The following is a 23,663-nucleotide window of genomic DNA, read 5'->3' on the forward strand; positions in this document are numbered from 1 at the left end:
AAGGTAGGCTCTCCAAGTTTCTCTGCAGGCTGAGTGAGGGCACACCAAATTCTCCTAAGGGAGGCGTTTAATTTCTGTCGTGTTTGTGCTTTTATTTGAATCTTCCCTGAACTGCCAGAAACACCATTCCTAAGCAGTATCACTAAAACAAAACAGAGATCTAGCCTCCTTGGCAAATAGGAGTCCTGGTAAAGGGTTAGCATATAAATAGGAAAAGGTAAAATAAAAGGAAAAAACGGTAGTCACCATTCTTAACTGATGTCTCCATTTATGATGTGGTGAGGACATGATTTGCCAGGGCTTAATTGCAAGCTGAATTCCTACTGAAGCATTCCAGAGCCCCACATTTGATGGGGTACACCATGTTTTCAAAATGGTGAGCTTCAGAAGTAAGCAAGTGCAGCAGGGAGAGGGTGAGAGCAACCTCTCTGTTGAGAGTAAGCAAGTTATGCCAGATTATTTGCTGCCCTGACAAGTCAGGCTGGTAATAATTAGCCCCAGTTAACTCAGGGGTGAGTCACAGCCTCATACACACATGCCAGGGTGAGAAATTGTAGTTTCTTTTTAAGTCATCCAAGTAAAGAGTTCCTCAGTTTGATTCTTCAGATCCACTGCTCCAGCTGGGCAGAAGCAGACACGCACAACACGAACTGGTTTTGAAGAGTAGATGCTGACAAATTATTTGCTATTTCACTACAACTGATGTAATTCTAGTAAACAAGTGAAGAAATCTGTCTTTTGCTAAGACACTAAAACTGCAGTGTTCAAAGACAGTAACATTCTAGCCTTGGTGGTGGCAGGCAGGCTGCTCAAGGATAGAGTTGGTAAGGACCTGAATAACCGGCGAAAGATGGGAATTGGGGTCCTTTCTTTTAAGGTAAGAAAATTCCAACCAAGGCAAAGAATCACCTTAAGGTTCTAGCTTCAAACTACTGTTAAAGGGCTATAGTCCAGAATAGAGTGACATAGTCTCTCTGAAACTTTATCAGTTGTTTGATTCCCTAATTTAGAAGTTGCAAATTGGCAGGCAAGGTCCACATCTGGTGGATGTATTGTCTTGGCAGATATTGACAGATTTTTTAGCAAAACATTTTGATCTATATTACACATTGAAACTGAAGTTACTATAGAATTAATGGACCAATTTTAAAAATGAGTTGATCACATTTAAACAGTGGAAGGTTGCACAAAAATATCTTAATTTACCACTTGTCCTAAATTCAAGATATGGTAATGCTGGGCATTCATGCTGGCAATTGTCCGGGGTTCAAGAACAGCTGCCTCCTTTAAGACTACGTTCTCTGGCTCCCCCAAGATCCTTACCACTCTGTTGTCTCCCAGACACTGTCAGAGGATCACATACCATTTATCATCATGTTTGGGCTATTCTTACACCCCTCCCTTTTCAATTATATTACTCACCCAGACTTCTGAGTTTCTGACCCCTTTTTCATTTCAACATAGTAATTGGTTGAGTGGCTGCCTACTGTGCGCCCTGCAGTGAAGGGAGAGGCAAAAGGAGCTCCAGGATCTTATGATCAAGTTCACTGTCTATAAACTCTGGGTTGTGGTCCATTAGTGGGGTCGTAAAAATCACTTGGTTTAATGGATTTCAGCCAGATATTACAGAATAAAATGGAACACAGTGAAAATACCAGAGTGCCGTACACATTCTAAACTTTCACGAAACTCTTGCTTCTTTTGCTACGTATGTAGTAGGCACGAGAACAGTCCAAGCCAGAGATTGTTGTTGGGTATGTACCTCTGGAAGCATCCATGAGATGACAGAAGCTTAGAAGAGGTACTGAGTTGGCTGGCTGACATGAAGGTGGAAGGGTATTTAAAACAAAGGAAACAGCCAAGAAGATGGGGCTGGTGCAAGGAGCGTCCCTTCAACTGCCTGATGAAGAGCACAGAGAGAATGAGTAGTCAAGAACCTTGACGGCAGGGGAATAGAGGGAACCATCTGGAGGACCTTCAATGCCAGGACTCAAATGTTTACCTGTGAGGAATTAGGGCACCATTGTAAAAGAACTACCATTTATGAAAGTCTTACTAGTTAAGCATTAGGCACTTACATGGTCACATTTAATCCTACAAACCAAAAAGGTACACGTTATTATCCTTATTTAATAGATAAGAAAAAAGCAGTACAAAAAGGCTAAATGACTCGCTAAAAGTCAACAGAATTAAAATACAGGCCTGAGTATGAAGTCCACATATTTCTCATTACACTTATTTTTGACTAAAAGCACACATAATAAGTGCAATGTTTAAAGGAGATTAAATTACCATGTGTGTAGAATGTATTTGGGAAGCTGCTAGCAAGATACCCATCCTTTTTAGAATGTAGAAATAAGTACCAACCACTGAATAGTTAATGAATAACAGTAATAATAATAAATCTAGGAAAGGTAACTCCTTCCTCAGCCTTACCATGATGAGTTCAATTATTTCAACTAGACCTACATGGACAGTGCTTCTTTCAATAATGGAGAGAAACAGTAACTTTTAAGACCATTTTCATTTTTTGAGGCCATACAGTTGGCTGAGCTCATTGCTCTAATTCTTTTCACAGAACTGTATACTGTTAGAAGTTAAAACTTAGCTTGCAAGAGAGATTTTCCCAAAAGAGAATTTGATGCTATCATTATTCTAAATTTTAAAATAAAAAGGACTTATTCTCCTTTTTGGAGATAATTATCAAGGATTTGAACTTTAAGGCCATTTACTTTATCTCAGGTGTTCTTAACTCATTATGGCATTGTTCTCCTGGCCTCTGAAAGAAAGTAAACCGAGAATGGCATTATGAGTTTAGGAGACAGAGAGGAATACAGCAGAATTCACTGGGCCGAGGTTGGACCTGTGTTATTAGTCCTAAGAGAACAAGCTGCTAATGAACCCCAATACTTCCCACTGCTGACCAGTGTGGAGGGGTATGCCCTTTGAAATCCTACTGGGCATTAATCTTAAACTCCCTTCCAAGACCTTTCAGAGACATAGGTGCTGAGGCTAACAGAGCACAGCTGAGGTGGTGTTTTGCTGAAACTTAAGGAATACTTTGAAACATTTGTTGGATACAAGATGTTATGTGTGTCAAGATGGTTAATAAGCAAATTTTAAAAACTGATTTTTTAGCAAAACATTTTGATCTATATTACACATTAAAACTGAAGTTACTATAGAATTAATGACAATTCTCATTCTAATCTGAAAATGCAAATGCTCTGGTCTCTGCAACTCTTTTGACATACCTTAACCCCCACTTAATGCTTTAGAACTGCCAGACCTCTCCCAACACATTGCCCTGTTCAAACTGTTTTCCCCACATAAATGTCCTTATCTGCCCACCCCAGCCCCTTTGTCGATAGGCTCCAACATACCCTTTAAAAGCCCAGTTAATCTGGTTTGACTTCAATTATTCATTCAATACCAAGCACCTGCTACCTGCTAGGCAGCTCAGTCGGCTCCTGCCATCACCGAACAAGCCGAGTGCGGGAGAGCAGTTAACTACCAAATGCTATCAACAAAATGCTTATGGTGCTGCGTGGGGTTATGACAGGAGGAACTACTTTAGACTGAGGGATGGGAGAGGCATCTTTGAGGAAATATTTAGCTAAGGTCTGAAGGATAAGTAGGCGTTAGTGGAGCAAAAGGTGGCCAAGCATTAGGGAGGGATTAACAGGTAAAAGCACTGAGGCAGAAGGAAAGCTGCAGTCCGAGGAACTGAAACCACCCCAGTGGCAGGTGTGCAGAGAACAGGGTAGCAACAGACAACACGGGGAAGCCCGAAGAAGTATCTTTAGCCCTATGGCTATGACCTTCCCCTAGCCTTCCTGAGGGGCCCCCAAGCTAGGCTAAGAACGCTTCTTTCTTTGTGCTTCCTCAGGTTAAATTGAACTCTTTCTGGCAGGTTCTCTTATTAAATTATTTGAAGGCAGAGATTATCTTAATTCAATTTTGGACATTTAGTACATCACAAATAAGAGTTTTGTGGATCTAAAACAAAACCCTGACGAAGTCAGAAGACTAATTTCTTTCTCTGGCTTTGCCCCTAAGCTGCAGTGTAACCTTGGGCCAAGTCCCTGGATTCCCCAGGACTCATCAGCTTTTTCCTATCTGTGGTGTCAAAGACCTACTTGATTGGAAGTTTCAAATTATGAATGTGCCTCCTAAAAGGTAACTTGCTCATCACCTCTACTGGGCAGAAAGTATAGATAGCTGAGTAAAGATAAAGGATATGTCTGAATTTGTCCTTAACCTGCCACTTAAAAAAGAGAGAGCAAAGAAACATCCTTAATGTGAGTATATATGCACTTTATGAAACGAATTGAGTTCAGTTCTCCTAACTCATCGATTTGAATACATCTTGTCTCATTCATTACCTTCACCATTACTGGGAGCCATCTCTTCAATTCAAAATTAAAGTTGGACTGGAAGAAAAACAAGTAATTTTCTAAAAATGACATTGGTTTACCTGTAATGAAAGGCACGGATGGTTTTGATTTCTTTACAATAGTACTAAGAGAACAAGGTGCTAATGAACCCCAATACTTCTATTTTGGATCACAAATTCCTGGGTGGCTATAATAACTTCCTAGAGTTAAATTTCAATTGGCATGGTGACTACAAGAAAATAAACACCTACTTTATTAATACGATAGCAACAGAAAGGCTTTCCAGTTTCTCAGAAGACATAACATGCGCCAGTACCACCTGGTTAAGTGTTAACAAGATGAAATGCCCACATTGTTGGAAGAGCTCCCGTCCCCACTGCAGATGTTCCACGAAGGACAACTACCATCCAAGCTGCTGTCGGAACATGCTTCTCACTGCAGTAGCTTCAGAGTCAACTCCCCAAACACAAGACTGAAATGCTTTTATTCCTGTTTTAGAAGCTCTTGGTGTAGAGAGAACATACCAATTTGGGAAGCAGACTCCTTGAATTCAAGAAAAACCAAGAACTAATCTGTCAATCTGTCTCTGATACAACTGCCAGAGTGCTCTGTGAGCAATCTTTTCCATTTCTACCACACGACTGGGTGAGGACAGGAAAGGGTGGAAAGGTGCCAGCATACTAACAGATCAGGTGATACTCTGCACTCCCTCCCTCTGCTGGCGGTAGTAGGCGTTTTTTTCTGGAAGCTGGAGCACCTTGATTGGGGGAGGAAGAGGCCCATCAATCACCTCTTCTTGAAGCCATACTTTTTGCGTTCATAGAAGAGATCTGTCTTAGAACTCCCCAAATTGACAATCTTTGGGCAACCATCTCTCTAGGAAACAGAACAGAGAAGTTGTTAAATGTTTGAGCCTGAATTGAGAGGAATTTAAGATAAACACTTTTACATTAATGGTTCTGCCATTCATCTTACCAGGTGTCAATTCAATTTTAGTCAATCACCAGGAATTTACTCAGCACCTAGAATGTATCCATAGCCTGTCTAGCCTCTACCCAGTGGCCTTCCTTTAGAATATTAGATTATCAGCTCACCTCTGCTGCTAATGTGATACAGCTGAAGTAGAATCTAAGACTCTAAAGCTATCCAAAGGGTTTTCAAGTGAGGTAAGAAACAGTAATAGTCATCTACAGACCAAGCTCTCTAGTTCTCCTCCACACAGGAGAGAATACCACCAAGGAAAAAAGACTAAAGACTCTAGGAAATAGTAACTTACATTTTTGTAAATACCACAGGGAATGCTGTGTTTGATGTGTCCAGCATTAATCCACTTAACATGACACATGGTCTTGGGGGAAAGGAGTACTAGGATTGCTGTTGACAGGCCACACTCTACAAGACATGCTCTCCTGGCCCTTTTGTGAGCTTGAGTGGTTTCAGGGAAGCCCCTGGGAAGCTGTGTTCTACAGAAATGATGACTCCATCAGTTGCTCTGGATGATGGGAGGAACACTGGGGAAGACGCTACTGGAAAACACCTTCAGAGGTCTGATTTTATTCAATACCCATGTCAAAGGAGATTGCTTCCCGTGACAGTGGACTACAGAATGAACTAACCAAGTCCTTAGACATCACATTTCTAATTCAGCTGATATATCTTTTGGGGTACTGGTATCAACACTTCACAAAAACCTCTGAAAATGCACAAAGCCAACACTAAAACTTCACTATTTTCTAGAAAACAGGTATCACATCACATATTAAACTGAGAGCTACTGTCTGTGGAGCCTGGTGTGCTGAGGGAGCCAGGCAGTGGACTCAGCCCCTCCATGGCTCACTAGGTAAACTCAAGTAACCCATGTCATCTGTATGGGAAGTCCTGGTACAAATGGGTGAATAGCTGCCTCTCCTGATCCAAGGTAACCTGATACTAAGCATTAACAGTTCTCCAAGATCTTTGGAGACACTGAAATTTTGAGGCTTGATGGTAGCCTATTAAGGCTACCATGCCTTACGGACTTGTGACTGCGGGCAAGTCACTTCTTTTTGGACTCATGTTCCCCAACTGTCAAATAAGGGGACTGAATCAGGTCAGCATTTATAAACTCTATTTATAGAACCCTGGCAAGTCCTGCAAGGTGCCAGGTGATGTAGAACTCATCTCTCCATCTGTGCAGCTCCCTATTAACAGCTTAGTTGGTATGTAAATAGCCCTTAAGAAGTTATAAGAAATTGCCAAAATCAAGTATCAGCAATTACATAATGGTTTAACCTAACACATACATATACACAGCTTCTGTGTAAGATATTTTTTGAAGAGTACATATTTTTTAAAAAGCTGGAAAACCAGCGCATTAGACTATCAGATCTTTGGTTTTTATGGCAGTTTCTGACTCACAGGATTCCTGTTTTCTTGCCTGAATGACCGTTTTTTATTTCTACACATGTCCCAAGGGTCTCATGGTTGTTCCGTTAAGCCCCCCAATGCTGGGAGCAGCGAGGGTGTGCTCACTGGGACTGGCTAGCTTTTGGTGAATATGCCTCTGAATGGAGAGCATGAAAAGGGAGATGGAAGGACTGTCTAAGAAACTTGGGAGGTTGGTACAGGAGAGTATTTGTGAGGTGAGCCAGAGGATATTTAATACTGGCAAGTGTCTGTCTCATGGCAGTAGCTCTTTTATCAACGGTATGCCTGAATACTAAAAATTTCATCCTTTCTCAGTCTTCCCAGAAGACTGACATTTCCCAATTCCTAGCACAGGGAGCGTCTACTTTAGGCAGCTATGGCTTGAATTCACTGCCCATGGTAAACATTTTATAGCCACTTGATTTCTAAAGTTTCACAAAAAAGTAAGACTATGAAGTGCTTGTTCCTATAATACCAAACATGTCCACTAAAACATTCCCAGGAGAACCCTAAGCTGGCTCCTGTAGCAGCCACAAAGGAGAACTCAACCCATGTGGGTTTCCTTCCTGACGGCTGCTTCAACTCCATTTCTACAGTAGAAAGAGAGCTACAGGTTACCTGAACCAGTGATAAAAAACCCAGGACTTTCAAGTTATACTTTAAAATCAAAACTAATTGTGTACCAAAATATAACATACCAAATGGAAATGTGTGCAGAACTGAGACACAGGAAAAGGCAAGTTAAAAAAATTTGAGATCAGAAAAATAGAATTACTGAAAATGGGTACACATTTCTATTTCTTACAAATGGTAGCCAAGACTTATGAGTGGGTGCTAGTGGCAAGATCTGCTTTATTAACAGAAACGAAACGTCTTTCATTCTTTCAGCAGCTGTTTAGTGAATACCAATGATGTAAATAGCAGTACACTGATTTGGGACCTAAACAATGCAATTATGTTTTCTATCTGAAATTTTTATTTAGACTGTCAAGCTCTCAATAAATGCATCTGTGGGATAACAGGGATTACTACTTCCTTTTTGTGGTGATTTCCTCAAATCTGCACACAGCATGTTAGTAGCAAAGCCGAGACTTGAACACGGGCTTTTGGGCTCTTAGTCCATTATTTTTTCTTACATGCTTCCCAGAGGCAAAAAACAAAACTTTCCCATGGTCCAGCAAGTTGTAAAGAATGATACATTTGTGAATTTTGAAAAGTTTCACTTATCTTTTGTATCTAACTGCTGTGTTATTCTCTTAAATAGGGAGAAGAAAATGGTAGAAGTATCAGGAGAGGGAGAGGTCCATCCTTTAAAGCACCTGAGAAGAGCAATAGTCAGGTGGTCCAAGCACTTTAAGTTAGAGCATGCATTCTTAAAGGGGATGAAAACATCTTTGGTATTATAGTGGTTTGTGACCTAAAGCTCATTCTTACCCAACAAAACCTTATCCTCAGGATTTCTTGTTAGGGAGAGGTTTTAACTTAAACTTCTCCTTAGGGGACTAATAATGAAAAAAAAAAGTTGAGAAATACTAAGTCAGCAGACCTGGGTTCTAGTCCTGGATCTGCCACTTAATTAGCCAGGTGACCTTGGGCCAAGAGCTTATCATCTCCTAAGCCTTCATTTCCTCATCTATGTAATAAAAACTTTTGGAAAAGAATGTTCGGCACCGTTCCTGGCACTTAGCAAGAGCTTCATAAATGTTAGCTGCTACTTTTCTAGTTGGGAGAGTTGAGGAAAATGGTAAATAAAAGGAGTACAGGAAGCAGGGGTTATGGGGGATCAATATGATGCTGCACTGTAAGAAACCACAACCTAGTTTACAGTGCCCTGACTTCTGGGTAGTCTTGAGGCTTTGAAAAACTGTAATGAGAACACCCAACTTAGCTCACTGGTTTAATTCCCTTATAAATTATGAAAGTTGCAGGAAGAGGAGAACAATAAGCCAAGGTTGCTTTGGCTGCCGGAAGATTTCTGCATAGGAAAAAGTCTTAGGCACTTATCTACATGATGATCTGTAAGTCTGAGAGGCTGGATCATGTCACTGGACTGCTCTGTGCTCCTTGGAAACTATTTCTGAGTAAATGTGAGCTACATGCCATCTCAAATATCCTCAGACTAGTCCTTTATAATAGGAAGTAGGGGAAATAATGTTTAGAGTAATTCACAGGGACAGAATGAGGTACAAGGATCCAAATGTATCAGATCACACACCGCATGCAGAGTCGTCAGACAGCAATTAACATTTATTAAGCACTCTGGTTGCAAGTTTATTCCAGATTAGAACTCTGGCTACAACCATGCAAAGACTGAAGAGAACTGTTCTTAATGTACTCCTGAGCTAGTTTAAGACTTTTCATACTTCCTTTTTGCTGCTGTTGTCTCACCATGGTTTCACTGCTTATAGACTATATACACAATCACCAAATCTCTACAATATATCAGACACTCTATAAGGGGGAACTCCAAAAATGCAGACCATTAGAAAAGGACAGTCACAAAAACCAAGGTCCCAGAGGAGTCTAACCTAGCTGGAAGATCAGATCAAACAGTATATGATTCAATAATGTAAAAATTTGATAATGCAAATGATAAAGGTAAATGCACATCATAATTTATGACAGGACAATATTTAAGTCACCGAAATCATGCTTTTGGTACTTTACCTGTGACCCTTCTCATCTTCCTAAATAGAAGACTTAATGGTGTAAGAAACAGTCTTATTTGGCCTGCTATGTTCCATTTACTTGGCATAGCCAGGACCCAAATGTGTAAACTGCTGAGATGCCTCGGTTGTTTGTCTTCAACATGGGCACATCCTACCAAAGAGACTTATGAATGGACAAAAAGGTGTAAGAGGGACACCAGTAGCTTTAGTTAGACAGCCTGGGCTTGCCACTTACAAGCTGGGTGAGGGACTGTAAAATGGGGATAATTCCTATTTAACAAAGTTATTGTGAATAAGGGTGATAACATTGATAAACTACCTACTCTTTGTTCATGGGGATATTAAGAATCATGTATCTTTTGCCTTATCCTTGGTTAGGTAACCAGCTACCTTCTATTAGCCTAGTGGTACTATATCACACTTCTTTTTATTGTCATAAGAAGACAAGCTGATTCATGGGGTTTCCCCCCCAAGAACCCTGCTGCTTCTAACCTAAGGAAAATCAGTAAAAGTTGCCTTTGGTATAGATCTATGAGTTTGGCAACAGGTTTGAATGACTAGTCACTGCTCCCACATGTCAAGGGACAAAAATATCATGAGACAGAATCACAATTATGCATTATGAAGCCAAAGGCATTCTTTATCCACTTAAAGCTGTTGTCCCAAATTCAACTTTGTCACTGCATCTACCCAAAAAGTACTTAATGAGAGTAAAAAGAATTACTGAGTGGCTATCACACACCAAGCACTGCGTAAGGACCTCCAAAATGCAGGATGTTGTTTCTCAATAAAAATAATCAGACATCCATCAAGGAAGGTTCTCCAAATTTATGTTGACAATTTGCTTCTTTTGTATTTTTGATATGTCTTGATGCCAAATAACTGCCTTTTATTAGACTACACCCAGTCTGTCTCACAAAACTTTAAATATAACCTAGGTGACTAGCTAAACATAGTACTCTCCAGACCATGGCAGTTTGCTGTGGATGGCAAAGAGTAAATAACAGAAGGAAAGATCAGATGGAAAGCTTAGAATTTACCCACATCCTTCTCCTGGATGGTGCATTCCTTACAATAATACGCATCCGAGACTCCTGGGCCTCCACAGATCACACAGCGCCCCTGGTAAGAGCCATAGTTACACTCATCACATATGCGCACCAGGGTGCAGGGCCGCACATAGGAGTCACAGATCACACACTTGCCATCACCTGTAAGGAAGAGAGAATGAAGTTACGCTCACTTCCAAGTACCTCTTCAAGATCTCTGCCCTCCTCCCAATATGGGAAAATACACTAGTCTCCTCCTCGCAGTGGCTTTAGGATCCTCTACTTTGGCATTACTAAACTTGGCCTACCTAGTGTACATCTCGATATCAATACACAGGAAGGGTTAATCAACAAATGTATAAAGAGCTTAGAACAAGACCTGATAGATGGTTAAGTATTTAATTACCAGCAGAAAACTGTGTATGTGTTGGGGATGGGGTCATGCTATTTCCTGTCCAAAGCTAAAAATTTTATGAAAACCTAAACATGTTTAAATACACAAGATGGAGTGGGGAGTGGCGTGGGCCTCCGGTTGCAGCCTGGCGTTGTGTTCACAAGCTTCCAGGCACATTTACTCAAAGCCCTCTCTGTAGCACTGCTGGACATTAGCTTTCTGCTGGTTCCACAAAACTGTAAGTGGGAGGGTCGAGGTGTTTGGGAAAAGCGTGTTCCACTCACATTTTTCACACAGTCTTCCGATGGCTGCAAGATCAAATAAGGCAGAATACAATTAGAATTAAGGTTTTGAAGAACATCCTCGAGTTTGGGGTGGGGACAGAGGCAGGGGCTGCAGGGGGCCCTGAGGGATTTTTATCCTTGTCCTCACCCTCCTGAAGCCGCTCCCCGGTTCTGGGCAATCTGAGTTTCCCCGGACCGCTCCCCAGCCGCCCTCCTCCCGCCCCAGCGCGCGCCTGCCCGCTCTCTTCACTAGGCCACAAACCCAGGCGCTGCTCCGCTACCGACCGTGAAGCCGGAAACGTGGCGCCTTCGAGGCAGGATCCTAAGGAAGAGTTGGGAACCTCCGACCCTCCAGCTCTTGACACCACCCCGACCCAGACAGCCGGGAGCAGTAAGCTGTCTCACCAACACCAGCCTGTTTGCGGCAAAATATCAAGTCCGGATGATGTTTAGCCATTGCTCCCGCTCAAGTCGGCCACCGGAAGCTTTGAGAACTTCCGTCCGACCTTCAACCCCCATTTGTTCCTGCCTCCTCGTCTCTGTGATTGGTCCTCGAGGCTTGCATCAGCGTTTGGGCTCTTGACACCAAGGACCCCTCGTTTTCGCGCGATGAAAACCCTTAAGTTCTACAGACGAATTTCTTCTTAGCTGCAGAGGGGTTAGGGTCCGGGCCTGTGCGTGAAAATTAAAAGAAAGACTTCTCCCAGATTTAGATTCAAGAGACAACTGAAATTTGCACTTCGTTAAGCCATCATTGTGCTCGGCATTTATTTCCACAAGTGTTTTTATGCATCTCTTTCCACTTCAGGATCCGTTTGTAACACAGGAGCCGCGCCTACTACGCTGGCAGGGCTTTGGCACCTCCTTGCGGAGGCCCCGCCTTCACCATGACGCGTTTCCCGTCAGGCCGCGCCCCAGCGCGATGGCTATAAATAGGCCGTGTGGTACGTCACTTTCACGCGACCTCATCTTTGTCAGTGCACAAAATGGCGCCTTACCGCCTGCTGGTGACCCGGCTGCAGGTGAGTGAGTTCAGGGCCCTCTGGGTTCACAGGGGTGGGGTGCCCCCTACGGTGCCTGAGGCTTTAGCCTGGGCAAGGCGAGGCGGACCCAAGCTCTGGCCGTCTTTTTATGTACGTGTCACGGCCGCGGGCCCCGCTCCCGTGTCCGTTCTTCTCGTGCCCGAGGTCAAGGAGTCCCTGGCTCAGTTAGCTCTCCCAGCCTTGTCCCCGCCCCGCGGGAAGCGTGGGTCCGAGCAGCGACGGCCAGGTGAAGCGTGAAGACACCTCTTTATTCTTTCAGAAGGTCGCATTCCCCTCTCCCGTGGGGTTTCTTTTCGTTCCTCAAGGTGAGGACAAGGTGACTAGGGGGCGCGGTCGTTGTTAAGCCCTCTAGGCCCAGAGCGTGAAGACCGCACTTACCATTCTCTCAGCAACAGAGACTTGGTAGTCAGGTGCATGTACGGTTGCTAGGTTTGGAGTCTGGAGAAGAAACTAGAATCTTATTGCATCTAAAAAGTGTCCTGCGGAACATACAGCCAAGAAGGCGAGGGCATCTTCCAGGCCCAGACGTAGTAAATAGTGGCCTTTCACCTTTGCATAAGATTGCAAGACTGTTTTAATTCCTCCTCATATCATTTGATTTATATGATCATCTGGTGAGATGATTATTCTCATTTGGTAGGTGAATGATACTGCTAGAAAGTAGATGAAAGTTTCTGCTGAGTGTCTCTGAAGTGCTGTGGCCTGAGCATCTGCTCTTCTTATCCTTCTGTTTTCCTTATTCATGTCAGCCTGTCCTCACGGAACTTTCTGAGCCGAAATATGATCTTTGAGGTAACAATTGTATTTGTGAGAGTACCAGAAATGGAGTGTTCTGAGCTTACAGTGAGTTGTTTTTCAATTACTAGATGGCAGAGTAAAGATACTCAAGGGTTTGACCTTGACTCTCCTCTTATGAACCATCTAGAAAATTGACTGTGACTGCCACATGTTTTTTTCACTTCTAATTTGACAACCCCAGGAAGGTTTAAGGTCAAGCAGATATTTGGTTAATAAAAATAAAGCAAACATTTGTAGACATTCTCTGACAACATTTTACATTTAACTTTGTGAATCTACTTTGAATTAAGCACAACTTCTATTATAGGATTAAAAAAGAAGTTATGTGTTGTAGTCAGGAAACATTGTGTTTTCATAAGTTTTTTTTTTTAATCTTATTGTTTATAAACTATGTGGTTTAAAGTGAAGTTATCATTTATCTTAAAGACTTCTGATCTCTCACTTCTAGGCAAAGACAAGGGATTTTTCCTAATCATTTCTTCAGATCTTTTGATTTTATAGGTTAACAATGTAGAAATTGTTGTTTTTCCCTGATCTTGCTGTTCATGGTGAAGTCAGGCAAGATTATTTGACAAGAAATGGTTGCATATTTATATAGCTTGGAATAGAAGACTAATATCACAGTATTATTGAACTGAAGAAAGATCTTGGAAAGCATGAGTGTTTAGACTTGTATAGAAAGAGGTCTGGGCCATAGTTCGTATTCTTCCCTGGCTCTGACCTTGAGCAAGTTAATTCTGAATCCCAGTTTCCTCATCTGTTGATTGGGGGTGATCTTCAGTGACAAATGTTTATTGAGTACTTGTTAATCACTCCCACTCAGATTTTTATAAAGTGATGAGAAAGTAGAATATATTTATGATCTTCGTGTATTTCAACTTCCTCTTTTACAGATGGATAATCCAAGACCTTGAGATCCTGGGTGATTTCCAGTGACAGAATCAGTATTAAAATCCAAGTCTCCTTGTTTGTTCATTCACTGAGATGGGTGAACAGCATTATACAACACCACTTTCCAATAGCCAGGTTGTCTTAAGTAATGGCCTGCTAACACTGCCCTCAGAGAACCTTGTAAATTACCTCTTGTGTTTAGCTACCTTTGAGAAGTGATGATGCTATCTTAGTTGTCACCTCTGCAGAATCCTGTCTGTGCTTTCAATTTATTCCTCCCTCATTCACTGCATACTTACTGAGCACCCAAATGCTTGCCCTGGATGCAGTGATAAGCAAAGCAGACAATTCCTGTTCTTGCAGACTTCCCCTGTAGTCTAATGTATTCCACTGCAGAGCGCCTTGGAGATCTTTCTTAGCCAAAATATTTTTCTTCTGCCCTTAGCTAGACTAAAGGTGAAGGTAGATAATACAGTGATGGCAATTACTACTACCACTAAGAGAAGCTAACATTTACCTTACTCTGTGCCAGTAATCTCATGTGACCCTGCGAGGTAAAGGCATTGTATACCTTCTGTAGTTGGTTCTTGATTTGAACTGAGTGAATGAATGAGTGGGTGAGTAAACTTCAGTCTCAGATTTGGGCAGAGGGAGTAGAACCACCATCCTGAGGACTAGGAGAGCTCACCATTGCCTTTTGGACCAACTGTTACCAAATATTTATTGAAAACTTGCTATATTCCTAGCACTGTTCTAAACACTTGGAGTACAGCAGTGAACAAGAATGGAGAGCTTATATTGTAGTTCTGGGGAGGCAGAAAATAAGTAGACAAATAAGAAAAGTGTAGTTACTAAGTGCTTAAGGACAGTAAAATAGGATAGTGCGGAAGAGAGAGTAGGGGTGAGAAAGTAGTGTGGCTTTAACTGGGGTGGTTGAGAAGGCCCCCGAAGAGGTGCCATTTGAGCCGATACTTAAATGATAAAAAGCCCTTCAGCATTTTGGGAGAAGAGACTTCAAGCACCTGAGATAGGTATGAGCTTAGTGTGTTGAAGATAAGCAAGGCCAGTGTGGCTGACATGTCTAAAAGGATAGTCTGAGAAAGAGGTGGGGGCCAGGGCAATATAGACTTGGATTTTTACTTCCGAGTGTAATGAAAATCTACTGGAGTGGCGGGATCTGATTTATGGCTGAGAAAATTTTTTCAGGTTGCTGCATGGATGGTGGCCCATGGACAAAAGAGGAGGCAGGGAGATGAGAACCAACTCTTGGAATCATCCAGGGAGTAGTGAGGGTATCTGGGATAGGGTTCTGGGAGCAGAGAGATTTTGGAGGTAGATGGGTTGGATGTAGAATGTGAAAGATAGGGAATAATTAAAGATGACCCTGAGATTTGGGACCTGAGCAACTGAGGGATGGGTGAACTTGAATTTAGTAGTCCTGTGTTTGCATAGTGCTTGTAAGACTGAGGTGAGGGCTGAAGCTTGTTTATAAATTCTTGGTCCTTTCATCAGTTTTCAACAAGTGCCTGTATTTTACAGGTTGGGAAGCTGGATGGGATCAAGTGTTTGCCCAGGATTCCTTGCTTAAGTATGAGCATCATGCCTGAGGCGAGCCCTTCACTGGCCTTATTCTGGTACCCGGTGTCCCTAGGAGGGAAAGTACTTAAAATAAGTGTTATTGCTTGTCTGTTTTCATTGGCTCCAGCTTACTTTGACATACCTAAGTTTCCCAGCACCTGGTTTGGAAGGCAGTGGTGGGCTCTGGGCCCTCAACATAAAGGAGGGGAGGGACTTCAGGGAGGCTGCTTGCAGTCTTTAAAAAGTAGAATACAGAATTTCAAAAACCTTAGGGAAATTTTATCTGACACAGACTTACTGAATGGAATCAAGCAAGACCTTAACTCTCTGTGGCCCTCAGGTTACGTATCTGTAAAATGAAACAATTAATAGCTACCCTTCAGTTAAGAAGGGTCCTGAAGGCTTAGTAGTATTTGAAAAGTTCTGTGAATTCTGATGTGCTGTAAAAATTTGTGAATAGTTTCTGATGTTATTTTAGCAATAGGTCCTTTCTAACATTGAGAATAGGGGCAGAGTTTTTCATCTGAAATGCTCCAGATGAACCTGTAGAAGCTCTTCTTTATCTGGGGGTGGGGTGGGGTGGGGTGGGCCTAAAAAGCATGGAAATGGTTTTCTTGGGTTCATTCCACAAACTTGGGCCCAAGGAAAGGGTACCAGCTTTGGAGCCAGGTCTGGAATTGTACCTTTGCTGTGTGGCCCTGGGCAAGTTAACAGTCTAGAGCCTCAGTTTCCTCATCTGTAAAATGGGCACAGCACCTCCTACCTCACAGGGTAGTTATATTAAATGGGACTATGTGTATAAAATACTTGGAGCAAATCTGGCCACAGAGTGTGGGCACTTGGTGAATGTTAGTTTCTGTCACCAGCCCTGGGGATATCTTATAACCTCTGTCACTCCAGGTGAGTGACAGCTCATATGTTTTTCCTCAGCTCATATGTTTACAAACGACTGGCTCTAGGGAAATTGTTTGTTCCTCCTCTAATCTATATGAATTTGGGGTATGCAGTTTTTTTTCAGGAAAACCTTTTGGTTACTGTCTACGAGAGTTGGGAGAACGGGTAGAAATGAATCTTCTGGCTTCCCCTTTTTTCTTCTCTAAGTTGAAGGGCAACTTTGGGAAAGTGAGCTCTAGAACTACATTTGCAGCATTTTCATCATTGAATGTTAGAGTTGGGCCCTTGGAGAATTTAGGCGCAGTAGGAGTATTTCTGCCTTTACTGTAGAGGTGGAGACAGTTTCTGATGGGGAGCTTTACTTCTATGGCCAGCCATGGGAGGGACCAAAGAAGTCTCAGGAGTTCCTTTAACCCCTTGCACTTACGGGCCGTGTAGCTGGGCTCCTCCACCTTCTGCTGGACATTTGTGTTGTTACTGTTGTTTTATTCTTCCCTGAGAGAGCTATATAGCCGATGTAGGACAAAGGCCCTTCCTGTGAAAGAGCTTATGCGCTGGCGAGGAAGAAGCACTTTGTAACTGGACCATCCCTGGCTGAAGCAAGGACGGGAAGGAGTGTGCTGGGCAGGGTTACATCCAGACTGGCCCCTCCTTAGACCTGATGTTGTGGCGGCATGTCTAGTCTGCTCACACTGTGGCTGGCATTTGAGATACCGATGTTGAGCAGCTGGGCACGCTGTACCAGCTGCTAAACCAAGTCTTGTTTACAAATACTGCCTCATTTGTCCTTCACAACAACCCTGAGAAGTAGGTGTCATTAGCCTGTTTTCATGATGATGAAACAGAGAGCTAGAGACGTTAAATAGGTTGTCTGTGGTAACAACTAGCACATAAGCAGAGCTTTGAATATGGATTTCTTTGCCTGTAGAACCCAGGTTTTATACCACTCAGCCAGTTTCCCCAGAGTACTCCCAGGGGGTATAGAATGGAAACTAGATCTCTGTAGAGTAGGCTAGATTGGGGGTACAGTTCCGGTGGCTGTGTGTCTGGGGCCTCGATTGCCTCCTGCCCCAAATACCAGCAAAGCTTGAGAGGGAGAAGCAAGAGGTGTGGTCACACAGAGGTGGCTTTATTCCTTGACTGAGCTGTGGGGCAGCCTGGCAGGCTGCTGTTGAGCATGCAGAGGATGCCCTTGCTGAGTATGGGGGTACAGAGTTGCTGCCCTGGGGGCCAGAGCAGGGCTCAGGACGTGTGTGCAGTTCACCGTGTGCCTGGAGTCTGCTGTTGACAGCAGCAGCGAAGGAGAATTTGGCAGATGAAGTGGGATCTATCCACTACTTCCTTAAAGGAACCCCTTACGACCTTGGTGTCCACTTAGAGGCTGTGACTTGGAGAGATGCAGCTCCCTGGCCCCTCTCCAAGGTTCTGAAAATGATTGTATCACTTCTGTGCCTGCCAGTTGCATAGCAACCAAGTTCACTGATTGCCTCCCGGTGGAAGGGAATTGCTTAGCTTTGGATTCTTAGGAGAGGTGCCAGGCATTGCCTACCGTTGGTGGGAGAAAATTGTTAGAAGCAGCGGAGGTGTGGGAAGATGTTTCTTAGCAGTGTGTGACTGACACGCATTCCCATGTTGCCCTTCTAGAAAGAGCCCAGCTTGAGGCTTCCCTGCCGTGAAAGGCTAGGCAGCTAATCGCTAAGAGCTTTGAGCCTGAAGCTGCTGAGGTCATGGTCAAAGGAATCAGGGGTCCTACCCCACGTGAGACCTTGAAATCATCATGCTGATGAAATGGGCTGCCTCATAAGGTAGAGTGTTCCCCAACACTGGACTAGGCCTGCATAGGTTGGATGACTCTGAGTTAGGTATTTAAGGGCAGAATGAGTAGATATATAAGACCTTTTCAGTCTCATTTCACTTCTAAGATGTGCTTCCCTGGTGCTTGGGACCTTCTCTTGGGCTCCTGGCTTCTGTTTGGCAGCTGGAAAGGGAGTAGAGGGCATAGTGGAAGACAGCAGCCCGAGTCCTTTCTGCAAATCACAGGCAGGAGCATTGCATACTCCCAGGAGAACTAAGAGCAGCTTACATTGATTGAATGCCTATCGGGAACCCAGCTATGGAGCTCTGTGCGTTTCATATATTTTTTCCTTGAGGAATGCAATATATTCATAAGCTCTCTTTCCTTTTCTCCATTCCAGTCCCCAGGGGCAACCACTGAAAGGAATTTTTATTTATCATTCTAGACTTTTCCCCCCATACTTAAAAGCAATACACTGTTTCTAATTCTCATAAAAGCTCTTCTCTTTTATCCATATTTTACAGAAGAGGAAACTGAGGCTCAGAGAGGTCATGAGTCTTGTCTGAGATCCCACAGCTAGGGGAGCTGTGATTCTGCACCACGTCCATCCAGCTTTAGAGCCGATGTCCTTTCTGTGACTTGGCACTGGGGTGGAAGCGTTTCCACAGTGGCCCTCCACGGGTCTGAATGGGGCTGGTGACTGTCTCTTGCAAAGCAGCTGCCGCAAGAGCCCAGACCTCCTCCAGGAGCCCAGCCTGTTTGGATAGCTCAGCCACCTCCTACTCAGCTTGCTCTGTGTGCTGGTGCCCACCAACATGTGGTTCCCTAAGGCACTGCTGGTGTATGCCATGCTTCACAGGGCAGAAGGTCAGGCTGGCCTCCTGCCCAAGAATATGTCAGTCCCTTTGGTTTGGACCATTCTCTGGATATAAGTGGTCCCAAGGGAAGACTTCTTTTCTTTGGGATAGAGGACAGGATGCCTGACCTTGGTGGAGTGGGAAGGCCAGAGCTCTGAGTGGCTGTGTCCATGGCATGTCATGGGGTGGACCTCTTTCCCATTTGCTTTGGCTCTGAACGGGCACTGGCTCAGCACAGCCTCTGCCAGAGGCATTCACAACTTGAATTTAAAAGCACAATGAAGAGATTTGTATTGAAATCATGGCTCTGCCTTCATCTATTTCACCAGCAAGTATTTTTGAACTTCTTTTCTGTGTCAGGCATTGTCTGGGCTCTGAGTATACAGTGGTGACCAGGTAAGTTTTCTGCCCTCATGGAGATCATACGTTTTAGTGGAATGTATTTTCTCATCTGTCTGAGTCTCCATTTTCTTATCTAAACAAGGGACACGATGACCTGTAACAATCCTGCTTGGCACAATTGTTGGGATGATGACATGAGATAACGTTTGTGATCTTGCCTGGCATTCTTTTAGTTTAGTTCTCCTCTCCCCTTCCCCCTCCCCATTTCCTTCCCTCCCCCTTCCCTTCTCCTGTACCTTCCTTTCCTTTTCACTTCTTTCCAGGCCCCCCAGTGGGGTCCATTTTAGGTATGTTCCTTCCATCAGAGTTTGTTCTGGGTCAGTAAATAACAGGATTAGCAGCCCCTCCCTTACTCCTTTGGGAGCCCTGGAGATTTGTATCCCATCCAGCCAGGGAGTGGGCACTGTCAGACCAAGGAGCCAGACTCCACCAAAGGCAGCTTCAGCAGTTGGGACGGGGAGGCACTGTGGAGGACTGAGCGAGCCCATCTGGCTGCTGGGTGGGAGCAGAGGGCAGGAGACGCTGTAGCACAGTGAGAAGGGCGTGGTCTTAGCACGTTCCCAGCTGTATGCCCTTGGGCAGGCTGCTTCTGGTCTCTGGGCACTTAGGGAGGCTGAACGCTGTACAGCAAGATTTACCAGAGTAGCTGGCATGGAGCAATGTGACACCTAACTATTGTTTACTCCAAAACAGATCTGCGAGCATCTGGCTACTGGGCAACCTGATGGGAGCCTCCCACACCAGTGTAGAATTCAGGAGTTACTTTGTAGCAGAGGAAGCACTTAGAATGGAGAACACACATACAGGCTTCAAAGGTTTGAAGGGCTGAAGTGTGAAGAGTGACTAAGCTCATTTGATCCGTTTCCAAAGGGCAAAGCTAGACATGAGGCCTATTGTGTGTCAGGCAGTGGGGCTGGGTACTTTCACACAGGTGCGTGTCTTTAATGCTCACTGCATTCTGTGAAGGTGTTATCCCCCCTTACAGTGGAGAAAAGTGATGTTTAGAAGGGTTAAATAAAACCACAGAAGGTTACACAGCTTGTTGGGAGCAGAGCTGGGATTTGAGCCCAGGCCTCCAAGGCTGGAATCTGTACTCTGATAGACTGGAGGCCTATTTCTGTTCATTGTAAGTACTTGTAAAGCATTTGAACTGTCCAGCAGTGGGATAGTCTTTCTGGAAGAGAATAACCTCCTGGCCGCCTCGTGTTTATGAGGGGCTTTATGGCAGTTGCTGAATGAGTCTGGGGCCTGGGGAGGTTGCTTAGGAGATGTTTTCTTCCTGGAGGCTGCCTCAGCCCTGCCCTCAGCCACTTTGTTCCAGAGAAAATGGGGCGGGTGGGGGATGGTGGCTAGTGAAAGTATCTCTTCTAGATAAGGGTCTGGTATTTATCTGTGAGGATTTCACAAGTCCTGAGCCTGGGGCTCCAAATATGGGAAAAACTTTTCCCATTTCCTGCAACATCTGAGTTGGATAGCCTTACCGGTGATGTTGGGAATGTCTCTGGGCCCCAGGGCCAGGGTGAACTGAGCTTGAGTATGTTTTGCTTTTGGACTTAGGAAATAAAAACAAAATCCCAGTAGGTTATTTTGTAAAAATGAGTTCAAATCATCATCCTTTAAATAACAATGATGTGGACTACTCATACTCCAATCGTAGTGGTCAGCATGTGCTATAAGACTCAGTAATAGCTCTTTTTAAGATAATATTAATTTCTTACCTTTTTTCTTGTTTATAAAGGCAGTTACCTATTGTAGGAAACTTGGAAAATACCGAGGTATAAAGAATATCATACAAATTACCTATTATTATTTGTTACCACCCAGGGATAACAACTGTTAACATTTTGTTATGTTATTTCTTTCCAATGTTTTAAAAATTTTACAATCCAAATTAAAAACATGTACAATAATGCATTTATTTATAATCATAGAAGCAACAGTGAGAACATTCTTAAAAATATTTGAACACTTTACAAAGCTTAAATCCTCCTTTTCTATCAGCACTTGTTTAAACTTAACCTCCTTTCCCAGAAACAGCAGATGAGTTGGGGTATATCCTCTTGGCTGTATGTCTATATACATATATGTACAGACAAATACAGAGTGTTAAGTCAGTATGTTTTGCATTTTATCTATAGCTTAACAGTGAATCTCCTGAGATTTTTCCTAAAGTATACAGTATTCCATGGAATGGGGAAAATATATCTTCAAAAAATGGGCATTTAGGTTTCTTATTTTTCAAATATTTTGCTGAGTAGTACAATGAGCATTCTTGAAGCTGCTGTCTAGTGCACATAGAAGGTACAGGTAGACGGAAAAAAATGGAGCTTCTAGGTCATAACATACTAAGTTTTAGTAGCTATTGCCAGTTCAACAGTATTCTCTAATACCAGTATTCTCTACCAGTATTCTCTATACCAAAAATTTGAGGTAACTCTTTCCTCCAAACCCTTGCTAACACTTTATGTTGTAAATTTTTTTAGATTTTGCCAGTTAACTTTAATGGGGGAAGCATTCATGTTCTTTAAAAAAAAAATCTGCCTTCATTCTTTTACTTTTTAACAATCTGAAGTAGACTGCAAGTTGTAGAAAATAGCGTGGTGCTTATAAAAAAAATTATTTATATTTCTTTAAAAATACTTTTTCTGATCTAAAATTAATGTATAAACAATATTGAAGGTTCAAAATTATGTAATATAAATAGTTAAAAGGTCTCCATAATTTCACCCTCCAGGGATAGCCATGGGTAACAGCTTGGCATCTGTTTCATTTTCATTTTATTTGATTTCTTTAATTCATTGTGTCCAGATCAGTACTGAGAATTGCCAAGAGACAGCTGACGGGTTCAGCAGTTTGGGCTTTAGAGCTAGGCTGCTTTTGAATGCTGGTATTATTCACAGTCTGGGAGAACTTGAGCTAGTTAACTCTCTCCTCCAGACCTCAGTTTCCTCACCTGTTAAATGACGCTCAGATTACTGCAGTAGGACTAGTCGTCCATGGCACTCAGCAGAAAGTAATTAAATATTATGTAGTGGTCTTTGCTTAGAACACTTAGTCATGACACCTGCTCATCGTGGGTGGTGTGGTACCAGGGGCTGCAGAGAGGGTAGCTTCAGCATGGAACTAAGGTTTGCTGTCTCTTGAAGCCACTGATTATTAAATACCACTGGGTGCCTGGCCAGGGGGTCTGGTGGAGGGGTAGTGGTGGCAGATATCCTTGAATGGTCTTCAGAAAGTTGGTGAATTTATGTGTTTTACGTGTTTTCCAAATTTTCTCCATGAAGTGTGTCTTACTTTTTAAATGAGTAGAAAAACCCTAGTACATGCTGTTTTAAAAAAAATTTGCCTGTGGGATTTTGCGTAATTGCTATTCATTTCATTTCATAGCTCACATGTTACTGCAGCTGTTACTCCCTTTTTCCAGATGAGGGAACTGAGTTCAAAGGCCAAGCCTGCTTGAGGTCACACGGCTAGTAAGCAGTAGAGCTGCACTTTAGAACTAGATCTAAGTTCTTTTCATTGTGTTGCATTGCCTTTTATAAACTACAGGTTATAATCCAAATTTTAGCATGGTGAACCACGTTCTCCCCAGCCTTGTTGGGTTTTCAGCCTGACCTTCCACCATTTCTTGCTTTGTCTTTTACACCCCACCATTCTGAGTGCTTCATAGCTCCTGCACACTTCACTTGATGACTGTCTGTCCTTTTGCATACTGTCTGCTCTGGGTGCTCTGCAAATTCCTCTTGGTCCTCCGCAGTCCTGCTCAGTGAAGCCTTGCCCAGGCATCCCATCCCAAGCAGAGTTAATTGTTCCCTCTGCTGCAGTCCTGTCCCTGGTGTAAGCTGCCTTCTCTGCAGAGGTCACAGTCACTTGCCTTTACATTCTGATCTTGGCCAGACCAAGGTGTGTTAGCGTAGGGACTGTTCTGCTCTTCTTGGTATTTGTCACCTATTGCTTTGCACATAATAGGTGTTCAAGTACATGATCAACACATTTTATTTTTACCTCTCTCGAATGCATTATCTACATAGCAGCCATGGTGATTTTTTTAAAAGTATCATTGGTATACAATCTTATGAAGGTTTCACATAAACAACCAACCTTGTGGTTTCAACATTCATCCATACTATCAAGTCCTCCTGCCCCCCCAGTGCAGTCACCATCTGTCAGCATAGCAAGATGCTGTAGAGTCATTACTTGTCTTCT

General features: G+C 43.2%; 2 protein-coding genes across 3 annotated transcripts in view; one reads left to right on the top strand and one right to left on the bottom strand.

The window, feature by feature from the left end:
- Positions 1-4,627: 4,627 nt before the first annotated feature.
- PHF5A (PHD finger protein 5A) lies at positions 4,628-11,956 on the bottom strand. Of its 2 annotated transcripts, none has more exons than XM_017664484.3 (4): positions 11,605-11,956; positions 11,200-11,223; positions 10,517-10,683; positions 4,628-5,273 (listed from the first exon to the last, which is right to left on the bottom strand). In XM_017664484.3, the coding sequence occupies exons 1-4, from the start codon at positions 11,654-11,656 to the stop codon at positions 5,184-5,186; spliced, it is 333 nt and encodes a 110-aa protein (XP_017519973.1). In that variant the 5' UTR covers positions 11,657-11,956; the 3' UTR covers positions 4,628-5,183. The 2 variants fall into 2 exon arrangements, with proteins under 2 accessions (XP_017519973.1, XP_017519974.1); XM_017664485.3 differs by having other exon boundaries at positions 10,513-10,683.
- Positions 11,957-12,084: 128 nt separating this feature from the next.
- Positions 12,085-23,663, top strand: part of ACO2 (aconitase 2) — a 50,226-nt gene continuing 38,647 nt past the window's right edge. The window contains exon 1 of the mRNA XM_073213931.1: positions 12,085-12,221. Within this exon, the coding sequence (XP_073070032.1) occupies positions 12,186-12,221 (36 nt within the window). The 5' untranslated portion in view covers positions 12,085-12,185. The remainder of the gene's footprint in view (positions 12,222-23,663) is intronic.

The sequence above is a fragment of the Manis javanica genome, chromosome 10, assembly GCF_040802235.1.
Source record: "Manis javanica isolate MJ-LG chromosome 10, MJ_LKY, whole genome shotgun sequence".
In the NCBI taxonomy this organism is placed as follows: Eukaryota; Metazoa; Chordata; class Mammalia; order Pholidota; family Manidae; genus Manis; species Manis javanica.

Coding starts and splice junctions, on each gene's coding strand:
- PHF5A (XM_017664484.3), bottom strand. CDS start 11,656: ATGGCTAAACATCATCCGGACTTGATATTTTGCCGCAAACAGGCTGGT. Junction 10,684..11,199: donor CGGAAGACTGTGTGAAAAAT/GTGAGTGGAACA, acceptor TCTTCCTTACAG/GTGATGGCAAGTGTGTGATC. Junction 5,274..10,516: donor GCACCATCCAGGAGAAGGAT/GTGGGTAAATTC, acceptor TCTGTTTCCTAG/AGAGATGGTTGCCCAAAGAT.